This window comes from Vanellus vanellus, assembly GCF_965231255.1.
Source record: "Vanellus vanellus genome assembly, chromosome: 15".
Classification (NCBI taxonomy): Eukaryota; Metazoa; Chordata; class Aves; order Charadriiformes; family Charadriidae; genus Vanellus; species Vanellus vanellus.
In genome coordinates, this window is record NC_138920.1 from 16504163 (window position 1) to 16526082 (window position 21920).

Sequence of the window (21920 nt, forward strand, 5' to 3'; positions counted from 1 at the left end):
CGTGCCTCCTGGAGGCAGATTGCAACAGACCTTGGAGTATTATTCCCATAAATTAGGCTGACGTTTTCCCTGTGTGAGCCGAGCAGCGCTGGCTTGAGCAGTAGGTAGTGCTGGCTGCCTTTTCCTCCCTCTTCTCCCCATGGAAACACCCTGAGGAGCTCCACAGCGACATGTGCTTCGGCACACACTGCTGAGAGCTCCTGGCGCAGGTGGAACGGGAGTGGGAAGGAGCAGCAGCCTTTGTCCCAGGCTCTTCCCCGGGGGAACAGCCCCAGAGAATGGCCCAAGAGTGAAGGAAGGCACTGTGAAGGGTTTTGCGTGGGTGGATGTGGGCGCTCACCACCCCACGCAGTTGCGTCCGGAGCTGCCCCAGCGCATTCGGCGCGGTTTGGGTGGCCCTGCCGGCACAGGGATGTCGGACATCCCGGGGATGAGGGCGCTGGGCTTGCAGGAGCGGCTGTGCGGGAAAGCCAGGACATTCCTACAGCCGCAAGGAGACTCCTGGGCTGCAGTGTCCCCGGAGCAGGTCGCAGGGCCAGCAGTGCGTCTGCCCGGCCGCGCTTGTCCCCTGGCTTTAGCCAGCCTTGCATTGCCACTTAGTGGCAGGAGCCCTCGATTGCTGTCCCCAAGGGGTGGCTCTGGGGCGGCTTCGGCGTTTCTGTTTTGTAGCGTTTGTTTAAGAGTGGCCGCAGATTTCAGAATAAGGTGGGCGAAGGAGGTGTCCTGCAGGCAGTCGCTCTGCTTCTCCCAAACACCACAAGCCCCGTCCCCGCACCTGCCTGTCCGCCCTGCCTGATGGGAGGTGGCGCAGCGGTGGCTGTGGTTTGTGGTTGCTCCCGTTGGGCGGTTCTGCGCTGGCTCGCTCTTCGGGAATTACCCGAGAAGTTAAGGAGCCACCTGAACGGGATAGTACGGGCTCCCACCTCAGGAGCAGAGCTTGAGCAGCAAACAGCCCGTCCCCAGTTTAGCAAATCCAGTGCCGGCAAGGCAACGGATTCAGGCCAGGGTTAGAGCTCAGGGTGGTTAAACTCTTAAGCTTTAATGGCAAAATTAAGGGGTCAGTTTCCCTGCAGACAGTCCAACGGCCATTCTCACTTTCTTCATTTACTGAAATGAGGTGATTTCGGGGGTTTTCTGACCGTGCCTATTACTCTCGTAGCAACTCCCTCCCTTAGTGCACTACACGCATGTTAGCAAGGACAGAGTTAATGCTGCAAAGCAATCTGTATGTAGTAAATCCGTAACAAAGAGTATCGACCCTTCTTTCCTGCTGGTCAGTGCGGGAAAATCAATACAGGGCTCTGAATTGTTCCTTTTCTCTTTTCTCACCTCTGGTTGGTGACCAGCTTCCAAGAGGGACTGCATTGAGAAGTTTGGACTGCAAACTGTGGATCGTATCACCAAGGATGACCATGCCATCTGCACTACTGAATACTCCCGCATCGTGCCTTTAGAAAACGGGGAGGTGAGCAGTTGCACGTTTTCATGCCCTGGAGTTCCGGGGGTTTCTCGGTGACTGTAGGTGCTCTTATTAATTGGTTCCCTCTTGACTTTTGGGCGCCACCTGAATTACTCTGTTGTTAGAACAAATGAGACTGGCAGGGAACTGATTCAGTCGTCTTGAGGGGAAGTAAGGATTGAGTTTGGCTGAGGGAGAGGTTAATTTCGTCCCATCTCATTACACAGATTTGTTTTCCCTCTTTGCATTCGCAGATTGTTGTCTCTCTGGTAAATGGGCGCCCAGGAGCCATGAACTTCTCCTACTCTCCTCTCCTGCGGAATTTCACGAAAGCCACCAACATCAGACTGCGCTTCCTGCAGACAAACACTCTGCTCGGGCACCTGATGGGCAAAGCTTTAAGGGACCCTACAGTGACAAGGAGGGTAAGACAGGCCTTGATACCTCTTGCCAGCGAGATGGAAGTGTTTGAGGGCTGTGCCTGCCACCTCTGGGGAGAAGACATCCCTGGATGTTGCCCGTGGGGGGTTCCTCTCTCTGTACTTGTACTCCTCGAGCTGACGGCATCTGCAGCCGCTACCGCTGCTGCCGTGGCTGGAGCTGGAGGCCGCTTGGGAAGAGCTGTGCTTAGCACCAACAACATGAAACTGGGAAACACCTCCTGGGTCACATGTGGCTTTGTGATGGTGCTGGAAGACCCGACTTGTACCTAACGGGCTCTGTTAGTGGTGGGAGGTCTTACTGTAGGCAGATATTGCAGCCTACAAGGTTGAGCTTGCCACTGTAAGGGAAATGTCCTGACATATCATTTTACTCGATAAAGTCCTGCTCAATTCTGAGCAGGGCAGTTGTGAAGCTTATTCGTAAAGATATTAATGGCCAAACTTTCTTGTGCTCTCCAGTACTACTACAGCATCAAAGATATCAGCATTGGAGGGCGCTGTGTCTGCCATGGCCATGCAGACGTCTGTGATGCCAAAGACCCTAATGACCCTTACAGGTACGTTTTTCAAAGTCCCGGTTCTGTGTAAAAGCATTTGAATTGTTCTGCTAAGAGTGAAAGGTGCCAGCGTGGGTTGCGTCCTGTCCTGAGCTCGTAACTGTGCCAGCACTGTTGTTCGTGGCTCTGCCCTGAGAATGAACCAGAAACCGGTCCTGCCAAAGTAGCAAAAACTAAATGTTTTGTTAGGCTGTTTTTCAGCCAGATCAGCTCCCTGGTCTGATTTTCCCCACCCACAACTTTGCCATCCTCGTGGCGGCAGAGTGCTGGAATGGGAGGGTTGGTGTGCAAAGCAGATGCTGTTGTTGGACGTGGAGGTTTCTCCAACCCAGGGCCGGTTTCTGCACCTGTTCAGAGAAGTCTCTTGCTTCCCAGGTGCCTTCTTACGAATAGGGACAGTGCTCTCATAAATAGGTGGTTTCCCAAGAAACCAGACTCCACGGTCCACTTCTCCTCATAAGAACCATAGATTGATTATGTTTGTAACTAAACAACTACTCTCTGCCAAAGAACATGCAAAGCAGTTACATTTTGGCTCATGGGACTCTTCCCATCTGCCTTGGCAACTTGAAATGCCAAAGAGCTGCTTCAAACTATGAAAGTGCTGCTTCTTAGCCATCTGTTTGCAGCCTGAATGTTGCCTTTATGAGAGGGATGGGCAGCTTCAGCTGGACGAGGGAAGCTTATATTTCTTTCTCATCAGGATCGTGTAGAGCTTTTGGATCTTCTATGAAATTCCAGTGAGTCCCGGCCAAGGCTAAAAGCTGCTAAGTGTTAAAACAAAGATGTATTGAAAAGCGAGTCTGCGTTAATGTGCCTAGCTCCCTGACAAAGGGAAGTTCATAAATATTTGGATGTACGGTTCCCTGGTTTTGTTTTAGACTTTGGTGTTGCTGGATGGACAGTACAGCCGTGTACCAGGGCAGAAGGGCTTCCCGGTGCAAAGTGATTCGTTAACTTAGAAACACCCTGACGTGTCTTGGGTGTATCGATGGCTCGGGGCTCCCCGGGAAGGGATGGAAAATGGATGGAGGGAGGAGAGGTGTGTTGGGATCCTTGTTCAGTGCCACTTCTGCTGACGACTGTCGCTGCCTCCCAGAATTCCCCTCCTCCCCTCTCATTTGGATGCATTTGGCATCTTCGCTCTTGGCCCCAAACTGTGCTCTGATGGTGCAGCGCCTGTTCGTAAGCAGCTGCTGCGTTTCGCCCAGAGCAGATCGCGCTCGCCTGGAGGAGATAACATTTCATACTTGGGTGCTTCGTACAGTCAGCACATAACAGCTGTAAAGCCCTTCGGGATACATCAGGACAAAGATGCTGCTAAACAGAAGAACTTCTCGTGGCATTGCTGTACCCTGTTAGCAAGCCCAGGAGCACGCAGAAGTCAGCAGAAATATGATACTTTCAGTTGAGAAAATGAGTAATCGGCGAAACGCTGCCATTCTCCAAGGTTCCAGCAGCAGCTGTGTTCAGCCTTCCGGGGCAGTCACCCCCCCCCTCCGGCCCCGACACAGCATGGAGCAGCACGGCCATACCTGCCGTACCGCTGCGTGACGAGAGGCATCGCAGGGCCAGGTGGGACCTGGACACGCTGTCCCTTCAGGTCATGGGCCCCAGCTGTCGGAAGTGCATCATTCCTTCGGAAATCTGTGTGACCCGTCTGAGTAGGAGGTGCGGTGTGTCCCTCTGCACTTGTCCTGCCCCTTCAGATGCTGATGTGTGACAGCAACAGGGCGAGGAAATGCGAATAGAGGGAGACAAGGCACGTGGATCGGCCCAGCCCTATTAAAAATCCCAGTTATGTCTCAGCCTGTCTGGGAGGTCTCTGCCTCTCATTTTAACTTCTCTCTTCTGCACACGCCTGTGTTTCTTGTGTTTCTTGTGCTTCTTGTGCTTCTTGTGCTTCTTGTGCTTCTTGTGCCTGTTGCCCAGAAAGGCAGGATGAGCACTCTGATGGAGGTGAGGTGAGCAAGAAGTCTTGGCAAAGGCTTTAGGACGTGATGGAGCGTGTTCGTGAGCTGACTTCCTGGCCATAAATGATAATGTTTATCCAGCTTTGGAAGGTTTCTCTGAAGTGCCAAGTTAGGGGGGGCTGCACATCCAGCTGCGTTAAGCTGGCAGCGCGTCTGGTCCCCCCCGGCGCGCGTGTGTGTGTGTGCACAGGCCCACAGTGTGTGGGCAGACGGAGCCTCCTCAAGGGTCCTTTGCGCTTGTCACAGCTGTGTCTCTTTGCCCCGAGATCGAATGGGCTGAATTAAGCAGAGGGAAGGAAGGTTCTCCTGGTTAAAGGTGAACACCAGCAGGATCAGGCACAAACCTTTCTCCTGGCAAAGCCTGTGAGCAGTGAGATAAGCATCAGCGGGGACCTGGCACGCTGCAGCCGGAGAGCCCAGACAGAAATCATGTGTTAACACGCGGCTGCTGTTGATGTGAGCTCAGGAGAAGCCTGCGAGTGCTCTGCATTTGTCTGATAAGAGCGACTGTTTCCGTGGGCTCACTGCCCCGTCACGGATGCCACAAGCAGGAGAGGAGACAACCAGAGAGTGCAGCTGCTGCCTCCGTGCCTGCTGCTGAAGATAACCAGCAGGACAACAGCAGCCTGGCTGGTCGGCAGCAGGTCTGCAGGAGATCGAGGATGCTTTCCCACTGCTGGATCCTGAACGCTTAGCTTGCTCTTTCCCATTTTGGAGCCGAAAGCACCACGTGTGCTGGGAGATTCGCGCTGTCTGTGAGTCCCTTTTGCAGGTGGTTTTCCCTCGGGACAGTCAGAAGCAGTTAAGGGAAGGGGCTTTTTCTTGATTGTGCTGCTCAGATGTCCCGGCCAAATCCAGATGCTGTAGCGATTGTGTGCCGCTCTTGGCTCTGACACAGCTGCTCACTGGGAACTGTTTATAGTCTCTGTTATTGAGCATCAGTTCCAGTGGGAAGACTGTGGTTTTATTTTTTTATGGCAGGACGACCAGGAAATATGTGCTATGTGAACACAGCCGCTCCCTCTTCTTCCTTGTATATATTCAATCAATGAAACATGTAAATATTGTAGCTTATGCACGTTTGTCCATAATTCATCAGCAGCACGGACTCGGCACAAGGTACGGTAAAGCTGCCGTGATAGATGAGCTCTCTGAGAGGTCGTTGCTAACTCTGGACAGCAGAGACTAAATAAATAGCTCCTTCTCCATCTGAAATGTGCGTCTTTACTCATTGAGTGCCATCTTTTTGCATCCTGGGAACCGAACCAGTGTTTTTCAAACATCTTGAACATTAAAGAGCCGGGGTGTGCGGCTGGAGCCACGTCCTCCAGCCAGGGTGATTCACACTGCTCAGCAGGTTTATACGTTCTCTGACTCAGTGACCGTCTTTCTCCACACATTTGTATATGGACATTAATCTTGATCTCCAGCTGCTGCCATGGGAAAAAAAAAAAGATAAAATTTTGTTTCCTTGGAAGTGCGGAGTGGTGGTCAGGCAGGTGAGAGGTCTGCGGGCGGTTTCGTTACGGAGTCATGACCAAGGTTTGCCTCTCATTGAGTCTCCCCCTTGGGTCTGCAGAACATGGGGAAAATGAAGTTCCCGGTGAACGTTTCAGGGCTCATTTCTGCCGTGTGGGCTCCAGCCAACCTCTCAGGGGCTCGCTTTCGTGCCTGGACTCTGCCAGCCACGGCCCAGGCTGTGACCGCGGGCAGGGACGGGGCATCAGGAGCGCTCACAGAGCTGACCGCGGCCAAGTGTTCGTTTCATGGTGCCTGACCGTGGCCAAGCGTTTCACGGTGCCTGCAGGGGGAGGATGGCCCGTGGGGCTGGGAGCGGGGCCGGGACCCCCTGCCTCTCACCCCCCTGGCTGTAGCAAATGTGTGGAGTGTGGATCCTGCCCGCATTCCCCCGAACTTTCAGATCATCCCATATTTCATTAAAATGAGTTCACGTGTCCTATGCTGCTGCCTCTGTCTGGCGGTTCGCTATACGTACACTTGCAGGTCCTACATCTTAAAAACACATGTAGGTGGGAACCACGGCACTCGGCTCACTGCAGGCACGGAAGAGCGTGTCTGCACTCCTGCATTTCACCGAGAATGACTACTCCCATTTATTTCTAATGTTTTTAAAAATTACATTTATTTTTAAACACCGCTTTTGAATGGAAGAGTATTGGAGGAGGGAGAGATGGGAGTGGCAGACCGACCCTGAGGGGAAATGAGTAATTGCACAGATAAAAGCTGGAACATGCTGTATTATCCATAAGTCTATTACAACAGAAAGCGTTTGTGTTGGATGGGAATCGCCTTCTGCTAAGTGGAAGTTTTGGAGATGATGTCACTGATGTTAATGAATCACCGTTGCGGTTGAGCAGGGACGGGAGCCGTCAGTCGACGGTCGAGATTTCTTGCCTGGCGCCTCCGGAGCCGCCTGTTTACCCAGCGCAGCCCTGCCTGTGCCGGCTGAGGAAAGCAGGAGGTGCATTTCGCGGGGAGCGCGGGGCCAGCGTCTGCTAAAAGACTTAATTCAAATCTCATGGCCTTCCTCTCTGCAAGCACAGGTACACCTGGAGGAGCAGAGGGGACCTGCGTGGCCCCATCCCTCTCCGGCTCTGGACTATCATTTATTCCTTTCCCGCTGCCCCTGCGCAGTGGTGGGGGCATCGTGTCCCTACACCATGCTACTCCCTCTCAAGTAATTTGCTTCAGCTCAGGTTTCTTCCACTGCCCCCTCCAGCCGCTTCACGTTTCATTGTCTGGAGAGCTGGCTAGGCAGCGGCACATTGATTTTTCTCTAATCCTCATCTCCCTGCGCAGAAAAGAGGAGTGATGGTGGAGGAGAAGGAAGGGAGAGAATGGCGCTGGAAGAGCAAAGTTTGGTGTTTGGCTTAGAAAAAAAAACCAGCAATTCAAAAGTTAAAAAAAAAAAAATGCCTCAGGAGCCTCTTTTCCAGAATATTTGGATTAACAAACATCACGCGTTTGTGTGTCTGACTAGTGATAGTTATGCACAGCGGGGTTACGCGGCGGCTCCCCGTCCCATGCGTCCCTGTCATCGCCCCAATGGCTGTACCTCCTTCCTCTCCCTTGCAGGCTGCAGTGCGACTGCCAGCACAACACCTGCGGCGGGTCCTGCGATCGCTGCTGCCCCGGCTTCAACCAGTTCCCCTGGAAGCCCGCCACTGCCGACAGCGCAAACGAATGCCAGCGTAAGTCGGAGTTGGGTTTTTCCTTCCTTTTCCAGCTGTTTTGCAAAGCACAGATTGACCACGCTTCTCCAGCCCCCCGACGCTGCAGTGCGGAGAAGCCATTCCCTGGAATGGAGGGGTTTATGGTGTGTGGCACTGGGTGAAGTGGAGGTCACCGGCACTGGGAGAGGATGGTTTGCACAGCGGTTAATTGTGTTCAGTCGAGGCTCGCGCAGGGCGACCCGCTAGGTCTGTACGGGACTTTGATTCTGCTTATGTTCCTGTTCCTCCTCTGTGTCCCAGGGTTCGTGCAGACAAGTCTCGTTGCTCAATTCTGTCTCCAAGATGAATTACATTTGGATGTGTTTACATACAGGACATCTTTATTTGTCTAGAGGAACCTTCAGTAAATGCCGACAGTGGAATTTGTGCTGCACTGGGAGCGCAGAGCACGGAGCATAGCTGCGTCGCACAATCTCTTATAAACGCAGGGCGGCAAAGGACAGTTGAATCTTAATCCTGCGGGTTTGTAAAGAGCACCCTCACCGGGGGCTGAACTTTGCAGCTCACCTCCATCCTAGATGGGATAAAAGAGGCGAGAATGTTGCCCTCTAAACCAGACTACCCGAGGCCCTAAAGTTGGGTAATTTCTCTTTCTCGTCCGTACATGCCTGCACATATTTTACTTCTGATGTTGCGCCTGCTGCGTTTCTCCGGTCGCAGGGTAGGCTTGGTGAGAGAGTTGCTGCTTCTGCGCTTTTGAACCGGAAGACTTCTGGGAGCTTGGGTGATCCTGTAATCCCCCAGATGCATCCAAGCATCTTTCCTCATTGAAAAGTGACCCGTCCAGTGTCAGACCCACGAGGAAGAGTTCATATCTTGAGATCCAGCTGGTGACTGAAGGGCCTCCGTGGACGGCTGCCTTAGCTAACGTCTCTGTATTTGCAGCTTGCAACTGCAACGGCCATGCCTACGACTGCTACTACGACCCCGAGGTAGATCGCCACAAAGCCAGCAAAAGCCGCGAAGAGAAGTTTGAAGGGGGAGGTGTCTGCATTGACTGTCAGGTAGGCCTGAAGAGCTCCCGCGGAAAAGGCTGTTGCAGATTTTTGTGTTCGTTTCTGCTGTCAGCCAGGAGTTCAGCCTTGCTGGCAGCTCGGCCGACCCCCTCGCACACCCTCCGTTACCTTAATCATAGACTCATAGAATCATAGAGTGGTTTAGGTTGGAAGGGACCTTGAAGATCGAGTTCCAACCCCCCTGCCATATGCAGGGACACCTCCCCCCAGCCCAGGTTGCCCACGGCCACGTCCAGCCTGGCCTTGAACACCTCCAGGGATGGGGCCTCAACAGCCTCTCTGGGCAACCTGGGCCAGTGCCGCACCACCCTCACAGGGAAAAACTTCTTCCTAATGTTCAATCTGACCCTGCCCTCTTCCAGTTTGAAGCCATTCCCCCTCGTCCTATCGCTACATGCCCCAGTAAAAAGTCCCTCCCCCGCTCTCCTGTAGGGCCCCTTTAGGGACTGGAAGGCCACAGTAAAGTCTCCCCGGAGCCTTCTCTTCTCCAGGCTGGTGTCTAGGTGTCTCCCTGGAAATTTAGCCTCTTTGCCATAGGTTAACGGAGTGTGCACCAGTAATGAAGACAGGGCTTGGGTTCCTAGCTGTCCCCTGGGTCGTACCATTACCTTTCAGACGCTTTAGGGTTAGGTCTGCTGAGGTGCTGTGCATTGGGGGGGACAGGTTGGTGCTGAGCACATTGGGAAGCCCCTGCCTAGTTTGCAGTGCCCAGGGGCGGCCATCTCTCCGGGTCTCTTCTCACCACCAATGCCAATCTCCACAGTCTCTGAAGTTCCCAGTCAAAGTGGGAAAGGAGCTCTTCCACTCCCGAGGTGGCTGTGAGCTGGTTTCACGCAGTGGCATGAAACGTTTCACTGGGCTTTCTTGCTGGGTGGAAGCAGATTGCTCCCGTCCTCCTCACACAAAGTGGTTCGGGATGTTTTACCATCTGAAGCAAGGGAAATGGGCTTGAGGTCAGATATGGACCTGAACCTCAGACTGGGCTTGCGGGAGGATACGCAGTTTGCAGGAAATACTTGGGTTTCAAATCGGTGTATGTGGAATTTTGAGCAGATTTAGGTCTTCTGTCTGCTGACACTTCTCAATTGCTCCCTCTGGACCCCGAAGCTGTCAGTAAATCTGGCAGCCGAACACGAATCCCGCCGGCAGAGGAACTGATGCCCCTCTAACCCACTGTCTTTCAGCATCACACCACTGGCATTAACTGCGAGAGGTGCATCCCAGGATACTACCGGTCCCCTGACCACCCAATTGACTCTCCGTACATTTGCTATCGTGAGTGTGATTTCCTCTGCAGGCTGTAGATGCCTCCTTGGACTTGATGATGCTGGGGAGGGTGGTCTGAAGGACTGGGCTGAGAGATTTTCCTGGCGTAGGGAGTCCAGCACCATAAAAGATGTGCCTGTGTGGGCAGTTCACGCTGCAGCCGGCATTGCCCATGGAAATGTATGTGTGCAGCCGCCTGTGCTTGCAGGCAGTATGTGTGTCTGCAGCACCCGTGAAATCAGAAGCGGTGGCATGTTCCAAGGCTGGAATGAGCTAAAAATGCGTTGTTACCCCTGCTGTTGCCTGCAGGGCAATCCAGTCTTAGCTGTCATCGTGTGCCCTTTCAGCTGGCACTTGCAGACCATTGCTCTCCACGCGCCCAGACAGGGATTTCTGGGCAGCAGTGGGTTCTATCTGTATCGCTGGGGAGCCCAGCACGGTCTGGTAGCTGTGACACATCGGCTGTTCTGGACTGTGTCCTTGCTGCAGTGTGCCACTGCCACCTCTCCAGGGAAACTGGGGTCTCCTGGAGAACCGAGTTGGGGCTGTGCGGCTTTACTTGTGTCCCTGCAGTGGGACAAGCACGGTGGGAGCGGTCCCTCTAAGCCAGACCCCTTTTGAAGAGGCAAAATGGCACTTTTTATTTTTGGGGAGGATTCACAGCAGATGGTGGGGTCTCTTACGGAGGCTCTGTGTCGCAGTGATGCTTCTGTAGCGCTCATGGCCGGCCAAGTGACTGTCAGTTTGTGACAACGGGCTTGTCCCTCTCTGCAGGCTGTAACTGTGAGTCTGACTTCACCGATGGCACCTGCGAGGACCTCACCGGCCGCTGTTACTGCAAGCCCAATTATACCGGGGAGCACTGTGATGCCTGTGCCGAGGGATACCTCAACTTCCCCCACTGCTACCGTAAGTGGGGGCTGCGGGGCCGTGGGGTGGCCACGTCTGGGACCGCACAGACCCGGCGGGGGCAGGACGGGCCAACAGCTCCAGTTGGGGCTGCTCTCCAGGTGCCTTCTCCCCGTGCCACAGGGCGCTCCTGTCCCAGGAAGAGTTCCTGCAGGTGGGGACAAGCCCGCGTTTGGCTTCGGTGGAAGCTGGACCAGAGCTGAGCTGGGCTGACCCTGGCTCGCTCGAGTCTCATCTCTCGCTTTCTGTGAAGGACATCTTTCCAGGGCCCGGGTTAAAAAGGGTTGTAATGGATCTTTGTTTAGTGGGATTCTGCACTTTGTTCCATGCTTAGTGTTTTCATTCAGCCTGTTCAGCTTTGGGACTGTCAACCCGTTGATATCCTGACAACAGGATCTCTTTGAGCGTGTGTCATGACCTGTGCAATGTCTCTTTCTCTGCGTAGCTGTTCCAGCTTTTGCCCACAACGATACTGGAGAACAAGTGCTCCCTGCGGGACAGATAATAAGTAAGCAATGCAATTTTCCTTGCTGCTTTGGCCCTCACCATGCTTTATTACTGTTATATCTCACCACCCAATGCCAGATCAGGTCTTCAGCTTACTAGTCACGAGCGTTGGAAGAGACAGCCCTAACGCAGAGTGGTTCTGAGACAGGAGGCAGCTTGAGGGATGGGAGAAAGGAAGTTTTACGAACCCCTTTTTATAGACAGGGAACCTCTAGCCCAGAGTGGCCCTGTGGTTGTGTGCTTTTTTTCTGGTGTCCAGGCCGTGGGGGGGCATTCCTTCTGGCCTCCCTGTAAGGAACCCCCTTAAGATCACAGAGGGGCTGTGGCTGAACTGGAACCCAATCTGGGTTCTCCCAAATCTCAGCCTCCGGGTTGAGATACAAACCTGTCCTTCTGCCTCCCTGCACGCCCTGTGGTTTCCATCTGGTGGGCAGCGCAGCGGGTCCATGCCAGTGGCCGCCTCCGCACCGCTGCGGGTGCCTGGGAAGCGCGCCCAGCCGGCCGCTGGCCCTGCGTTGCGTTCTCTGTTGTTTTGAAGGCTCTCCTGTGCCCCCATCCCTGCCCCCTCCGCCTCCCTCCCCTCTGATGCTCACTCCTCTGGGTTCCTCCTTTGTGCTTTTTTTTGTCTCTTTTCCCACCAAGTCCTCCCCTGTCTCATGCTCCCCAGTGCGCTCCAGATAACCTTTCCCTTCCTTCTGTATCTTCCAGAAAGGTTTGTGGTTTTGTTTTTTTTTTTTTCCTGAGCTGGAATTTCTCACTTCCTTTCTCATTTCCCCCCCTCCCCCCTCCCTCTGGCTCTTGGGTGATTTTGCCCTTCCCTCTCCCGACCCGGCACCCCACGCCGCTGCTGGCGGTGAGGGCAGAGCTGGCCAAGGGCCTCCGCGCTGCTCGCCCGGAGCATCCGCCTGCCCTGGCAGCGAGAAGGTCTCAGGTGCAGCATAGGGCGACCGGACAGATAGCCCAAACCCCGCGTGGGTTGGCTGAAGGCTGTGCTTATTCCCGCGCAGCTCTTGGGCGATGCAGCGTTTGTCTGCCCTGCGCGTCGCCCTGCTGCCCCTCCAGCCCCGCGCGCGTCTGCGTGATGCTGCGGTCTCCCAACCGCGCTGCGACCCCGCGAGCCGGGCGTGCTGCTCGCCTGACCGCGGTTTGGTTAAAGCATTTCATCTGGCGGGAAGGTTATCAGGGAGCAAACGCTTGTGCTGTTGCCTCTCATGGCAACTCCTTCCCTGTCCGTGTGGGACCCCTGCCCAGCAGCAGAGATAACTGACCGCCGTGTCTGCTGTTGCATGTCCTGTGTCTTTTGAGTCTGGAGGAGAGAAGACTGAGGGGGGATCTTATCAATGCTGATAAATCCCCAAAGGGCGGGTGCCGGGGGGTGGGAGCAGTCCATCTTCAGTGGTGCCCAGTGACGGGACAGGAGGGAACGGGCACAAATGTGACCATGGGCAGTTCCATCTCAACCTGAGGAGGGACTTCTCTCCTGTGCGGGCGGCAGAGCACTGGCACAGCTGCCCAGAGAGGGGGGAGTCTCCCCCTCCGGAGCCATTCCAAACCCGCCTGGAGGTGTCCTGTGCCACTGCTGGAGGTGCCCCTGCTCTGGCGGGGGGTGGCACTGGGGGGGCTCCAGAGGTCCCTGCCAGCCCCCACCATCCTGTGATTCTGTGTCCCCGCTCCAGACTGCGACTGCTACGCCGGTGGGACAGAAGGCAACGCCTGTCGCAAAGACCCTCGGGTGGGGATGTGCGTGTGCAAACCCAACTTCCAGGGAACACACTGTGACCAGTGCGCCCCAGGCCACTACGGACCCAGCTGCCAGCGTGAGTGACTCGGGGTCAGCGGCCCCAGGCTCGCCCTGCTCGCCTCCCTGCTGGGGACGAGCGTGCCTCTCCCCGGCCTCCGCTCGCGCTGGGGAGGAGGAATTCTCCAGCCCCACTTCTGAGCGACAAATTCCCATGACTTTTGCTGGCATTTTCCACCCAGCCCTGACCCTCCAGCGTCCTCCCGGCTTGTGGGGGGCTCTCAAGAAATTCCCTGTGGATGTGAGCTCTGGGCCAGGCGTGCTTGGTGTCAGCTGTGTCCCACGTGGTTTTTCCAGTGACTGCGTTTCTACCCCAGAGGAACTGGTTCCTTTCCTAGGAAGGGGAAAGAGGAAGAAGCTGTTTATTTACTAGTGCTCTTGTTGCTTTCCAGCCTGCCAGTGCTCCGGCCCCGGTCAGTACGATGGCACCTGTGACAGCGAGACGGGGCAGTGTCTGTGTCGAACGGGATTTGAGGGGCACTTGTGTGACCAGTGCGCTCCCGGCTACTTCAACTACCCTCTGTGCCAGCGTGCGTATCTGTCCTCCCGTGGGACCGGGTGGGTACGCACAAAGCCAGAGTCTTCTGGCAGCGTTCTGAAGGAGGACTGAGAAGTGGGTTTGTGGGCGTTTTAGAGGATATATGCAGTGGGCAGAGATCGGCAGTTTGGACGCTTAGAGCAGGACCTAAACGCCCATCTGAGAACCTCAGGAAGAAAACCTCAATGTATTGCCATGAGCTTTGCCCCCGTGCTCCCAGCATGGGGCAGACGGTTTCTCTGTGTTGCAGTATGCGGCTGCAGCGCGGTCGGGACGCTGCCGGGAGGCTGCGACTCCGCCGGGAGGTGTTTCTGCAGACCCGAATTTGCTGGGCCGAGGTGCGAGCAGTGCAGTCCCGGGCACCACTCCTACCCCCACTGCTACGGTAAGGACCTTGGCGTTCTGTTCCTGCTGGTCTGTCACCTGCTGAAAAACACGCCTATTTTTGCAAGACGTTGGTGTTTCTCAAGATCAAAACCCGTGTGGTTTGCACTGTGAATTCGGCAGGCTGATTCTGGGGGTCGTGGATCATGCCAAAGCCTGGAAGACAAAGCAGTTCTTATCAGTCACGCTTCGTCATCACAACCCCGCTGTGACCTGGTGTCTCAGCTTACACCTTTTTTTGTCTGTCTTTTTAGTGCATTAACCTATTAAACTGCTGAGAAACGTTGAATGGGCTGTAAAAAACCCCCAGTGTCATTTTTCTACTATGGCCACGACTCTAGCTGAAAATATTGCCTGTCTTTCCAGGGGGTTAAGAAATTAATTTAGTTCCGATGTAAATGGCTAATTCCTGTGGGGCTGAATGTCAATTCAAACCAGCAGAGGTTGGCCACGGATCGCACGTTTCATCAGATTATTGAGATCCCCGCTCTTACAGCTTGCTCCTGCGATTCCCGAGGTGCGGTGGACAACAACTGCAGCCCCGCTGGCCAGTGCCGATGCCACGTGAATTTTGCGGGACACACCTGCAACCAGTGTGCCCTGGGCTTCTATGGGTACCCCAGCTGCACGCGTGAGTAACCCCCATCGGAGGGAAGGGAATAGCTGCTGCCACTGGCTTTGTAATGGTTTTCCTTTTCCTAACCCATCTCCCAGGGTTGTATAGGAGTACAGTCGGCTCTTGCAGCAGGGATCAGTTTTCCTGAGCGCAGTTCACCTGGCTATCTCATCTGACAGGCATACTCTATAATGAGTGAACATCTCCAAGAAATGCTTCCCAAAAAGCCGTGCGGTTTGCCTCCCCCGGTTCAGTCACCGTCACTGACAGCAGGAGCTTGGGTCTGCCTGCTGGCTTTGGAAATAAGACCCAGTTTGGGCGTATGGCTTCGTAATCTAGCGACCTATTAAGAAAGAGACCTACAGAGTATGACTTGGGGAGCAGCTGTGGTTTGGACTCTCTCTGTGAAAGCGTTGTGTGCAGATGTGCGATGAAACGTGTGCTGAATTGCATCCGGCTGTCCTCAGGCTTGAGCGCCCGCAGCCGGAGGGAGCGGGGCTCTGAGGGGAGTAAGCAAAGTCTCAAACCACGTGTTCAGGTCATACCCTGGTGCCATGAGGTGCTCAGACGTGGCTCATGTCACACGTCCAGGCTCTTCATGACTCCACCTTGGGTCATGCCAATGCGCAGGAGGAGGGAACGGTGCTGAAAAACCAACAGGAGTACAGTTGTAGAACGGGGTGAATGAACAATGAGGATCGGGATTTGGGGTTTCACGGCAGCCCCAAATTCAAGGTGTCTGCTGGCATGGCGAGAGCTTTGCTTCCATTTCCCTGGGCACTGCATGGCTCCTGGAGCAGAGCTGCCGTGCCAGGGCTGAGCTGTGCCGGGGCTGAGCCGTGCCGGGGCTGAGCCGTGCCGGGGCTGAGCCGTGCCGGGGCTGAGCTGTGCCGGGGCTGAGCCGTGCTGGGGCTGAGCTGTGCCTGTGGCCCCACATGCTCTGAACAGCTCTCCCAGCTCTGGGCAGAGTGTCCCCATCTCCCTCCCTGTCGGCAGTCCGACTGGAAGCCAGATGTACTCTTATGTCTCCCGGCAAGAATTTACTGCTCGTTAAAAAATAATCTGTGATACAATTTCCCTGAAGCAACAAAAGAGCATCATCACCCTCTTGCACCGTACTAAATGTAGACGCCTGAGCCGCAGCCAGCTGGCAGAGCGCTGCTCCCAAACGCTGATGTCGGCAATATGCCTTTGAAGGGGCTGGAGGCACAGACGAAACGGTCTCCCAGGAGTTCAGTAGTCACTATTTTATTTTTTTTTGTCTCATGAAACAGTGTCCAAATTGCAGAGCTGCAGAGGAGTCGCAGCGAGGAAAGACGAGGAGAACCTCATTTTATTTGATTTTTAATCTGTTCTTTTATGAACGATGTTTTGCTGTTAGCCGCTCTGGGGGTGTCAGCCTAAAGCGTCCCCTTTGGCAGGGATTTGAGGAATGCTGGCTGGGCAAGGCGGGCATGGGCAGCTCCCGGGCAGCTCGCTGACCTTTCATGCGATAGGGCGGCGGGATCCCTGCGTGCGTTCGCAGGCGGCAGGGCGCGCGGGAGCCGCGGAGCCGTTGCTCTGCCCTTGCCCTCCGCTGCCGGCAGTGCCGTGGCCGCGGTGTCAGCCCGCGGCTCACGCACAGCGTCCGCAAGGCGCCCTGATGGCCAAACGCTGCTCTTGGGTGTTTGGGTGCAAATGGGCTTTTGTAGGGTCTGATCTGTCACTGGTTGCTGACCTTTTGGGGGTGAGATCACACATTCCGCTTCTCCTTAAACAAAAGTGCTCCCCCTGCCCCGTCCTGAAATACGCATAAATGTACATGAATAGGTGTGATAAACATTGCGGCTTCTATTGTTTTTCTTAAAAGATGGGATGTTTTTAACCAAAAGCAAAGAATGAGTGTGTATGTTATTTATAACCCGTGTTTCGGGCTGCTTTGCTGGTGGTGAAGGTCAGGCGGACAAAGGAGGTTGCTGGTGGGAAGCCGTGAACGCAGGAGTCCCCCTGCGCTGCGCTGCAGCTCCAGCAGTCGCTCTCCCCTCTTTTGCAGCTTGCCAGTGCTCCCGGGAGGGCTCTCTGCACAGCACCTGCGACCAGGAAACGGGGCAGTGCAGCTGCCGGCCCAAAGTGACGGGGCTGCGCTGCGATAGCTGCGTGCCGGGCGCCTACGGGTTTCCGCACTGTGAAGGTACCCCCCGCTTCTCCTTCTTGATGGGGGGGGGGGGAGGGCTCCGGTGTCGTGGGACATAGCGTGCGGTGCTGGTAAATCGTCGAATCGTAGAACAGGTTGGGTTGGAATGGGCTTATCGTCCCCCAAGAGCTTTGCAAGGGGAGAAATAACCGCCCGTAGGAGCAGCTGGGGCGCGAGCGCTCTTCTTATAAATGCCTCCTTGTGCCTCTCTCTTCTAGTGGGCTCCTGTAACCCGGCGGGGTTGGTGGCTGCGGATCCCTCGCTGGCCCCGGTGAGTGTCAAATAACCCCACCGACCCCGGCAGGTCATTTTTGTGTGATCCCCTTTTACTCCCTCTGGGCCAAGTCCTGCCCGCACACAGCCCGAGAGCAGCCCCTGCGCACAGCAGAGGAGCAGACGCCAGGTCCGCCCCCCCCGCTGCAGATTCTCACCTGCTCTTCTCTCCCCGTCCCTCTCCCCAGGGCTCCTGCGCGTGCCGGGCGTACGTCGAAGGCCCGGCTTGCGACAGATGCAAGCCCTTGTACTGGAACCTGACTCCAGAGAACCCCTACGGCTGCACGAGTAAGGAAACGGCATTTGCGTGGCCCCAAAAAGTCCCCTCCGTGCTGTAGTGGTGCAAGACCCAACCCCAAGCCAGTGGGGACCATCGGTGCTGGAGGGAGGTGATACCCTTCCTTCTTTCGTGACCCTGAAGTGACATGTCAAAGCTGGAGTGGTCTGGGTAACCCCAACGTGGAGAGGGGACAGGCTGGAGCCTGGGGCTTTTTGCTTGGGATGAAACACAGGGCTCGTGCAATGAGTTGTGTCATTCTCAGCCCTCCCTGCAGACCGCACACTTAATTTTTCGTGGCCAAACGTGCAGAAAAGGCAAATGTCTTTGGCACTTGTGTCCTCAACACCAGCTGTCCAAAATGAAAAGACTGCTCTTGTGCAGCGCTACCCTCTCCTTGACCACTTCCCAGCTCCTCTCGTCCCAGTGTCCTCTGGTGTGGTGGGTACTGTCCCCCATCAGGCTTCTTCTTGGGGGCTGATTCTGCCTTTCTTGTTCATCTCCCTCTCTCCAGGCTGCAAGTGTGATACCAAGGGCACCGTCAGCGGAATCGCGGAGTGCCAGCAGGTGGGTTTGCTCCTCTCCAGGCACCTCCGAGCTTGTGCTGCCTTGGGAGTGTTTGAGCTCCGTCTCTCCCAGCAGCTGCTGGACGGGCCTGTCCCGACGCTGAGCTCTCAAAGGTTGCACCACAATCTGGGTTTGCTTGAGAACACAGGATTAAGACCTGTCATAAATTAGGCACCTAAATATTTCTGGCTCTGGCCCAGGATGCCTGGATTTTTGTTTGCCTGCATTGTTGGATAATTTAACTTATCTGGCCCTTATCTGGCCCACCCACGCGCAGGAAGCAATGTAGAGCGTAAAACGCAAAATGCTTCTCCAGTGTCTCAGACCAAGACCCAAATAACTGCGAAACGGCTTAGCTGTGACGAGCGCCGGGTGGGAGTGAGCCCCCATGCCTGCTCTCTCCTAGGGCGACGGGCAGTGTTTCTGCAAACCGAACGTCTGCGGCCAGTTCTGCTCAGCGTGCAAAGACGGCTACTTCAATATGGAGAACGCAAATTACTTTGGCTGCCAAGGTGAGCCCCCTTCGTGCTGTGTTGGGTGGAGGAGGGGGGCCACCAGCAGGTCTGCGTCTACCAACTGACTATTGGCCTTGGAGAGAAGGGGCAGGACGTGTCCCACCTCTTGCTTTTGATCATACCAGGCCCAGAGCAGGGGCTGGGTCTTGCTGTGGATCTGGAGACCTAAGGTCATGCTTTTGCCATCGTTGGGCACAGGTCCGTCAGGTTGGGGAATGAAGGGCCAGGAAAGGTTCCCCCGTGGGTGCCAGAAACTGTTGTGTTGGAACCACTGGCCATGTCCTTGCAACTCTACTCCTTCCTCCCGTTGGGAGCAGGTGGGCACGGACATGTGGGGTTGGCTGCTCTCCATGATGCCCATGGGAAGAGGGAAAGGAGGAGATCCGGCCTCTCTCAGCCAGCCCCCGCGGTCCTGGCCGGGCTGGGAAGAGGGAGCAAAGCTGCTGCTGGCGGCAGCGCCGCGGCTGAGGGTTTGCAGACCTCGTTCCTCCTGTGGCCGTCTGGAAATAGCTCGGCGCTGAGGTGGAAGAGGAGCAGGTCCAAGTGGGGCTGGGGCCAATATGAAAACGGATACAATGGAATAAAAATAGTGGCCCCGGCCTCCCCGCCCGCTGGGGCGCGCCTTTGATTAGTGAGCGGGAGCTCGTTAGTGCGGCGGGAATGTAAACAGGCGCTTCCTGCCCGCAGGCTGCCGGTGCGACGTCGGCGGGTCTCTGGGGCCATCCTGCGAGGAGCGGAGCGGAGCTTGTCGCTGCCGGCAGAGCACACGCGGCCCCACCTGCACCCAGTAAGCTGCCAGCGGGAGATGCACCTCGGGGTGCTGCATCTCCTGTTCTCGGGAACGGTGTCCTCGGCCACCACGAGGATGGGGACCTCATCGTCTGGGCTGCTGCCACATCAGCCGCGTGCCTGGCGGAGGTGTCCTCTTGCCTCTCCCTCCAGATAGCCCAGCAGGTAACGGTGCTCCCTCTCTTCCCCAGGCCCGCGCGGGACCATTATTTCCCTGACCTTCACCACTTGAAGTTCGAGCTGGAGGAAGGCACCACGCCGGCCGGGCGGGCTGTGCGCTTCGGCTACAACCCCCTGGAGTTTGAGGGCTTCAGCTGGCGAGGATACGCACAGATGTCCTCCATCCAGGTACGCCTGGTGTCTCCGTCCCAGCCCCGCTCCCCCTGGGGAGGATGCGGCCGGTGGAGGACTGACGTGCTTTTGGCACGCATCTTTCACCCCAAGTGCTTCTCAACCCCCCCCAAGTCACACGATGGCCAACATAAACAGCATAGTATATATATAGCCTGTTTGCGCAGATATTTCCTGTAGTGCTGGGGACGGCATAGACTGACGAGGGGAAAGATCCTAAATTGGGAATCCCCTGACATCCTAATCCGGTTAGACAAAGGTGGTAGCTTGGTGATTACTTACAGGGATGTCTATAAACACTGTCTCTGGGTTTTCTTGCGGCTCTTTCATCTGACTCTGCTCTTTCCTGCAACTCTGCGTAACCTTCCCTCCCTTTTCCAAAAATAAATTAGCTCCTCCTTAGCTGCCATGTTCAGCTCGGACCTCTCGTGACCGTTCTGCCTCCGCTCTTGCTGTTAGATGGTTTGCTGTAACGATGGTTTACACTAACCCGGAGTTGTCTGAGCCCTGTGAGTGAAGCTATTTCACCTGTTGACCCTTTTTTCTCCTTGGTGGATTCTTCTTCTGCACGGCCCCTGCGAAGTGTCGCCTCCGTGTGTGTGTTTGGGCATGGGATGCAGGGCAGCGATTCCCTGATAGTCTTGTCCCGTGTTAGATGTTCCTTATTCTGGTGTGTGTACCTTCAATTTTCTGCACTTTTGTCATGCTTAGGTGAAATAACAGCAGGCCCTATATGTTTAGTCATTTCCTGTTGAATTTGTACGTAGGAGCTAAGCAACAAACTTCCATAGGCTCCCTTGAGAAAACCCCAGCCTTAAAGCTTAAGGATGGAGCTCATGGCTTTCGTTTTGCATCCAGTGTTGACATCTGAGATAGAAATAGGCCTTAAAGGGATAGCACGTGGCTGTCTGCTGGCAGGTCTCACCTGTAGTTTGCTCTCTGCAAGATCCTTCCAGTTTGCTCTCCAGTGCGAAGACGGTGTGTAACTGGAGCTTCGAGGATCGCAGAGCCCTCATGAGGAGTCTCCCTGGGCAGAGCCCAGCTTTGCCCCGTAGGCAGGAGGGTGTTTAAGCACGTGCTTAGATCGCTTTCAAATGGGTCGGACTTAAGCATCTGCTTAACCGAGGTCTTCCTGAACGTGGTCCGAGCAGGCGGAGGGCTGACGCACCCATCAGTGGCACACTCCGTTAGTACCAGTAGCCCTCAGCATTGCGGGTTCCCGAGGATGAGGCACCAGCTCAATTTGCAGCCTCCTCTGTAGGCGTCCGGGCAGAGCCCCGTGAACGTGAGGGCAGGTGCTTCAGCGTTTGATACCCGCTGGCTGGTTACGGCACAAAGCCCAAAAGCAACACGCCGGGAACAAAAGCAAGAACTTCTTAAAACTTTTCCTCTGGCATGGCGTGTGCCCCAGGGATAGCCGAACCGACCCGCTGTGCCAGAGCATCTTCCAGATGTGGGCAGAGCCTTTCCACCCCCTTCCCGCAGGCAGGTCGCTTCCTTGGTGGCTGCCCCAGAAGGGACGGCGCCGCGAGGCGCCCGTGCCGTGGCTGTGCAGTAGGGCCGGTGTGCTTGTCTCCTCCTTGCGCTGTGGCATGTTGCTTTGGGAGCAGTGAGCCGAGCGGCTGCGCTTGGGCTGGTAGCTGTCGGCGGTGGAGGTAATTGAAGGTGTGCTCTGCTTCTCTCCCCTTTCTCTCTCCCACCAGCCCAAGGTAGTGGTGACTCTCAATGTGACCTCCCCCGACCTCTTCCGCCTCGTCTTCCGCTACGTCAGCCGGGGGCCCGCCAGTGTGGAAGGGAGGGTCTCGGTCGTTGAGGAAGGAAAGTTTAATGTTTGTGGCAACTGTAAGTGCATTTTTCACTTCTGGACTAACTCAGAGCGTCCCACGCTGCGACACTGCTCCTCTGCCCCTTCTCCTGCCCCAGGTGTGCCCATCCCAAGCGTGCCCATCCCAAGTGTGCCCGTCTCAGGCGTGCCCGTCTCAGGTGGCCGGCCAGAGCCGTGCCGTGGGATGTCGAGGGAGGGGGAAGAGAGGCAGGCAGGCAGGCAGGCAGGTAGGCAGGCGGGTAAGGCTCTCCCGCGGAGCGGGTGAGCCACCAGGAGCTGCCCCCCCAGTGACGTGTGCCCCGTGTGCTTTTTTGCTTTTTGCAGAATAAAATCAGAGTCACTGTAGACGTGAAGGAGGCAGAGCTCTATCTGTTCCATGTCATCCTGAGGTATATTAATTCAGGAGGGGCCACTGTGTATGGCAAAATTA

At 55.6% G+C, this 21920-nt stretch overlaps 1 protein-coding gene across 1 annotated transcript in view; it reads left to right on the forward strand.

Moving 5' to 3' along the window:
- The window catches only part of LAMA5 (laminin subunit alpha 5), a gene marked incomplete at its 5' end in the record, with an annotated part of 97916 nt that overhangs the window by 46773 nt on the left and 29223 nt on the right, over positions 1–21920 (forward strand). Inside the window, 20 exons of the mRNA XM_082490917.1 lie at positions 1347–1465; positions 1714–1884; positions 2362–2459; positions 7529–7644; positions 8572–8690; positions 9887–9977; positions 10743–10877; positions 11323–11385; positions 13061–13201; positions 13575–13712; positions 13971–14105; positions 14601–14735; positions 16753–16890; positions 17112–17164; positions 17355–17454; positions 17958–18010; positions 18417–18522; positions 19213–19312; positions 19506–19662; positions 21369–21507. Of these exons, the coding sequence (XP_082347043.1) occupies positions 1347–1465; positions 1714–1884; positions 2362–2459; positions 7529–7644; positions 8572–8690; positions 9887–9977; positions 10743–10877; positions 11323–11385; positions 13061–13201; positions 13575–13712; positions 13971–14105; positions 14601–14735; positions 16753–16890; positions 17112–17164; positions 17355–17454; positions 17958–18010; positions 18417–18522; positions 19213–19312; positions 19506–19662; positions 21369–21507 (2307 nt within the window). The remainder of the gene's footprint in view (positions 1–1346; positions 1466–1713; positions 1885–2361; positions 2460–7528; positions 7645–8571; positions 8691–9886; positions 9978–10742; positions 10878–11322; positions 11386–13060; positions 13202–13574; positions 13713–13970; positions 14106–14600; positions 14736–16752; positions 16891–17111; positions 17165–17354; positions 17455–17957; positions 18011–18416; positions 18523–19212; positions 19313–19505; positions 19663–21368; positions 21508–21920) is intronic.